The following is a 6000-nucleotide window of genomic DNA, read 5'->3' as shown; positions in this document are numbered from 1 at the left end:
TAGGACCAGAGAGGGGGGTTGAATGGGCAGCCCCAGCAGTTCCTGGGGGCTCAGGCTGCATATCCCTCCCGCGCCGTCTAAGCGGGTGTCTGGACACAACAGGCCGGAAGGAACAGGTGGAAGATTGGAACACACGGAATTTCCCGGGTGGGAGACAAAGGATTCATCCAAAAAACCAGCTCTGCCATCACCTGCCAGACACTGGGCAGTTCTGGGGAAACACACACACAATTACACAGCCCCGCTTTAAATACGGAGAAGCGTGTCCTTGGTGCAGCCCAGTCCCTTTGGACTAGGATGAGCAGGGGTTTCTCCCCACTCCCTCCAGAACGTCCACCCATCACAGTTCGTGCTGAGGTGAGATGGGAGGAGAGGTGGGATTCCTACGCTCTCCCGTTGGAGGTTCCTGCTCACCAGAGGTAGAGGTTAAGTTCACATTAGGGGCAGCTCCCTGAAGGAGGAGGGGAGGGAATACGGAGAAGGATCCGAGCTGCCCACTCCTCCCCCACATGCCTTCGAACAGGGCAGGCGTCCCGCTGGTCCAGTCCCATGGGGGTGGGGAGGAAACGACACACACACACACACACACGATTCCCTTCACATCAGCTGGGAGTGTCTTCAACCACGGGCTTGAAAGAGACCCAGAGCAGAACGTGAGAGGCGCCGCCCGCCCTGCGTGTCCATCCGGATCGAGAGCCCCTCGCTGGATCCCTCCTAGATCCCCGTGTGCTGCTTGATCCAGTCCCGCAGCTTGGAGACCCGAGTGTAGACTCCTGGCTTGTTCCGCTGGGCGCAGCCGTCTCCCCAGCTGACCACGCCGGCCAGAAACAGCCTGTTGCTGTTCTCCACGCTAACCAACGGCCCGCCTGAGTCCCCCTGCATGGAAACGGAACCGCAGGTTAAAACAGGCTAATCCCCTCCCACCTCGGGCTCTTCCTCCATTTTGAGCACAGAAACGAGCCCCTGCCCACATACAGTTATTAACCAAATGAAGGAATTCGTAAGGGACGTGAAATGTTTCTAGAAGTTACGTCCACTGGTCATTTCCACGCGACTGTGTTTAGAGGTAGGGTAGGAAGTAGGAGGGTGATCGACCGTCACTGTAAGTTGATGAAGTTTTCACATGGGACTTTCCTAGGTGGTTTGTTTTTTCACCTAAAAAGACTTTGCAGGAGGTAAGAGTCTCTGAAGCTCCTTGATGTTTGCATTAACTTTCTCTTTCAGTTTCTCCCCTCCCTTTGGGACCTTGATGGTATTTGGGGAACGGGAGTCCCGTCTTCCAGCGAATTTCACGCTGGTGAGTAGAACCGTCTTGGCAACCTGTTATGCAGGCAGCAACACTAAGCGCCCTCTCGGCCCTCATCTTGACCCTTGGCTGAGGCAGGGGAGTTCAGCCTCAGGGCTCATTGAGTCCTTGGCCTCTCCTCAGGAGACCACCAGCAATGCGGGTAAAGACGGGGGCTCCGGGCAGGTAGGCCAGAGGAGTCAGGCAAACAGCTATCAGATAGCAACAGCTTTCCAGCACTAGCGAGCCAGGGCCGGATGAAAACTGACAAGCAAATGGAGGTGACCCATGCTTTGAAAATCTGGATCCAGAGCCAAATAACGCCTCCCGCACACCCCTCCCCTCCAAAGAACGGGGTGTTAAAGAAAAACATCAGCAATTCCCATTAATTAACACTAAGGAAATAAAATCTCCCCTAGGAGAGAGACTGCCTCAGTATCCAGAATGCACCAGGGCTGATGGAGATACAAAGTAAGCCACCGTGTTGGACCCAACTTGCTAAGAAAGGGCTACCCCCGCTTCCTGGGGTTTCAGCACAATCTGGTCAAATCCCTTCCAAACCCAGAGGCCCCTACCTGGCAGGCATCGATACCCCCCGTCAGGAACCCCACACACATCATACGCGATGTTATCTGGTTGGTCAGCAGTGTGTTGCAAATGGTCTGGTTAATCACCCGAATCGACGCCTTCTGCAGGATGGTGGCACCAACACCTACAAGGACCAGAGATGGGAGTCCCCTCCATGCATAGAGTCTGGGGTGGACAGCACATGCGCCAACTCCTAATCCTCAGCGCCCTGAGGGTTACGAGCAGACAAGTGCTCTCCTCACCAACATGCTCCCTTCTCCCCCTCCCCCAAAGCGAGCCCCCCCCCCCCCCAACCTCCCAGTCCCAAACTCCAGCCATCAGAACCCAGCTGTGCCCCAGAGACACCTCCCTTCCTGTCGGATTCAATCCCACCACTGACCGCCAGCCGCGCCCCGACCTCTCCCCCCCCCCACTGCATCCCAGGCTCCTGACGGGAGCCCACTTTCTCCCAGCAAGAGGATCCAAAACCAGCTACAAGGGCTGGGGGCACCGTGTGTGGCACAGGCTGAGGGGGAAGTCTGGCAGCAGACTCTGGACTCACTCCAGACAGTCCCAAAACACCCCCTCTCTCAGCTGCTGGAAACACGCCTTCATTCTCAGCACAGGGCCCCCACAATGGTGGCCTATGGATTAAATGAGTTTCCAATGAGGCGAGGATCTACCAAGACCTTGTAGGCTCTCCCCCTCCCCACTCAGGCTACGCATTGATCAGCCAAGTGGCATCCAGTGCACCCAGAACAAATACAGGCATCCAGTCCCACCTCCCTCACCCCTTCCCAGGTGACCCCCTCACCTCCTTCCGCGGTGGCCCCCCATCCGGTCACCCAGATTTCCTTGCCAGAAGGGAAGTCATGGGTGGCATCGGGCAGGCAGACGGGCTGGACAGAGGTGGTGAAGGTGACAGGACTCTGCAGCTCCAGCACAGCGATGTCGTAGTCGTAGGTGAAGTCGTTGAATTGGGAGTTGGAGATGATGCTCTTGATGCTCCGCTCTTGCACCATCTTGTTATTACGGTCGCTCTGGTCGTGAAGCCCTAGAAAGGCCGTCCACAGCTTGGGGTCCGAGTACCTGCACAGAGACATGCCACAGGGTGACGCGGGGTGAAACTGGAGACGGCTCTAGGACAGGGTTTGGACTGGGAAAAAGTTTTCCAGCAAACATTTTTTTTTTTTTAAACAGAAAATTGGGTTTTCAACTAACCGCGTTTCCATAAAATAGCGTTTGTTTTCCATGGAAACGTCTGGTTTCTGGTCAAACAAACAAGTGCCTGAAAACTGAATTAGGACTCTTTGGGCTATACTGTCACGAAGCCTCATGGGAGTAGTAGTTCAGGTACCTCTGCCCCCATTCTCCTCTATGGTTTGGGCTCCGCAGACAGACTACATCTCCCATGATGCACTACAGTCACGGATTCCCATGATGCAACGACCTGCCCCCATTATCAGGGGTGCAGAGATGTAGCCTGACCAGATAACCCGGCCTAGAAGGAACAGGAGCATAAGGCAGCCAATCTACAACTCCCATGAGGTACCCATTTTGATTTTTTCATTTCGCCATGGGGGGAAAGAGTGCCCATTTTCTGACCAGCCCCATAGGGCTCCCAGGAGTCCCTCAGAGCTCCGTTGTGGCTGCCGGGCTATTTGGTGGAACATGGAGCTTCCCTGCAAAGCTCCCTACCAGAATACACACGGCACAATGCCACTACTGTATGCTTCCATGGCACCCAAAAACCTCTCACAGCTCTTCACAAGGGTGGGTATTATCCCCATTTCACAGACGGGCACAGAGAAATTAAGGGTCCCACCCACCGTCAGAATCAGGTGCAGAGCTGGAAATAGACCCCAGGTGTCCTAACTTGGCAGGACTAGATCATCCTTGAGTTGCTGCTTCCTGGAACACCAGAGCACCTACTGCAAACCACCTGGAAGGTGAGCCCGAGATGCAGTTTAAACAGCTGTGACCAGCGAGATGATGATAAACTCACACCCTTCCATTTCTCTAAGCGTGGCAGGGTCCCCCAGCAGTCCAATGGCTGAGCCACCGCTTGCTAAGAACTACCAGCCACAACAGGATGCGGGAGAGGAGTCGAGGATCCCACCTAACGAGCATGACCAGTGGCAGCGCACTCATCATCCCCATCAATCTGGAGGGCAGTCGATAGAGGCTGCCATCTGATAATGACGGGGTTGGAGCCGGCCCAGTACAGGATTCAAAGCGTCCACTGAATTGTTGGGAGGAAAAGAAGCATCCCCTATGCATCAGAGTAAACTCCCCTTTAGAGAGAACATTCTCGGTTATTCCCTTACGGGCAGGGGGAAGCGTATGCATGTGTTAGTTATGCCTTCCTCTGAAGCAGCTGGTACTGGCCTCCATTGGTGGAAGGATACTAGGCCAAAGAGCCCATTGGTCTGATCTGCTATAGCAATTCCTACCCTCCACGCGCGTGTCTGACATGGCACCGAGACTGCCCAACCCTAGAGAGCAGCAGAGACCCAATCCCACCAGACCCACCAACCTGATTTGCCCCTCTTCTCGGAAACAGTGTGCTGCGGACACCAGCCACTTGTCCGATATCAGCGAGGCCCCACAGATGTGCCCCTGGCCTTTCACGTGCAGGCTGACCTGCCACGGCCACTCGCCCACTTCTGAGTTCTGCCCGCCGACGATCCGGGTCTTCTTGCTGTAAGAGCGGATCCCACAGTCTGAGATGGGAGAGTGAGAGAAAGACCGGAGAAAAGAGACCACTCCTGTTAGTTACCTGCTCTCAATCTCGTCAGACCCCTGCTCTATCCTTGGGGAATCTATTTAATGGTGCTGATGCCGCCAATCGCTTTGGCAACTGATCATTAGAGTTATCACTGCAGTGGGAATAGAGTTTGCGAACTGTAGTGGCAGAGTCAGCAGTGTGTGAATAAAAGCATTTGTGTAGGTCCTACATAAACTTTTTAATTTAAAAACAAAGATCAAACCATCACCTCAACTTCTTGATGACAGTCTGGCTATTCCCTAGCAAAACAAATCAGTTCCAAAAGGCACAATACAGGGAAACCCCGCGATAACGCGAGTTCGGCTATAACGCGATCATAAGGCTCCCGCCACCCCAAGCGCAACAAAAAACAAAAACAAAAACAAAAACAAAAACAACACGGGCCGGAGCGCCGCTGAAGCACCAAAAAAAAAAGAAAAAAGAAAAAGCGGCTGGAGCGCCGCTGAAGCGCGCGCACACACGCACACACACACACACACACACACAAATGCGGCCCGAGCGCCGCTGAAGAAAAACAAAAAAAGGAATGTGCCTTCCCCACTGCCTCTTCCCCTCTACCTCCACTTCTCCTTTTGGCGGGAAGAGCCATTCTCCTCCCCAGCTGCTCCTCGCTCCTCCTCTGCCCCTTGCACCTCTCCCCTACTCTCTGCCCAAGAGAAATTGACCAGCTTGAAACTGACCGGCTTGAAATGGTAAAATTTTGGTAACCCCGCTATACCGCGACCCTGCATTTATCGCGATCGAATCATCGTGTTATAGCGGGGTTTCACTGTACGTCCATATCCCCACCCTCCTCCAACCTCCCTTTCCAACTCCATAAAATAATTAGCAGGACTCAGGATCTAAACCCTGACTTAGGGGAGTGCCAGCCACCACACCAGCACCAAGAAGGGGCATCACCCACCACAGTGCTCCTCGTCTGAGTTATCAGCACAGTCCTTCGTCCCATCGCACTCAGGGTTGGTCTTGCTCACGCACCCGCTGCTGCGGCACTTGTAGGTGTAATCCGTGCAGGAGATGGACTCCACTGCAGGCAGGCCAAAGGGAGAAGCGTTAGCCCCAGATGGCACCATGCTGGGTAACCCCCCAGGCACTAGCTCCTGGGGAGGATGCTGAGGCCGGGAGGAATGTTGTCTGGGACTGCCTTTTAGGCTCCTTCCCAGGAGAAGGTCGTGAGGACGATATGAGCCTCTCGGCGTTTCAGCTACATGGTTTTGCTGGTATATGCGACACCAGTGACATGCAGCTCCCACGGGAATCCCACCCGTGTCCCTGTGTCGTGGCTTTGAGATCCCCCTCTTGGCACGTTGTCGTGGTTCCACAGATTTCCCGCAAACGGAAGCCCTGTTTGTGGCCCCAT

General features: G+C 54.5%; 1 protein-coding gene across 1 annotated transcript in view; it reads right to left on the bottom strand.

Annotated features, from left to right (window-relative positions):
- Positions 1-714: 714 nt before the first annotated feature.
- The window catches only part of ST14 (ST14 transmembrane serine protease matriptase), a 49875-nt gene continuing 44589 nt past the window's right edge, over positions 715-6000 (bottom strand). The window contains exons 15-19 of the mRNA XM_065417185.1: positions 5545-5667; positions 4389-4575; positions 2667-2941; positions 1861-1997; positions 715-876 (exon numbers count right to left, since the gene is read on the bottom strand). Coding sequence (XP_065273257.1) covers positions 715-876; positions 1861-1997; positions 2667-2941; positions 4389-4575; positions 5545-5667 — 884 coding nt within the window. The remainder of the gene's footprint in view (positions 877-1860; positions 1998-2666; positions 2942-4388; positions 4576-5544; positions 5668-6000) is intronic.

Source organism: Emys orbicularis, chromosome 15 (assembly GCF_028017835.1).
Source record: "Emys orbicularis isolate rEmyOrb1 chromosome 15, rEmyOrb1.hap1, whole genome shotgun sequence".
In the NCBI taxonomy this organism is placed as follows: Eukaryota; Metazoa; Chordata; order Testudines; family Emydidae; genus Emys; species Emys orbicularis.
This window is presented reverse-complemented; position numbering and strand designations above follow the sequence as displayed.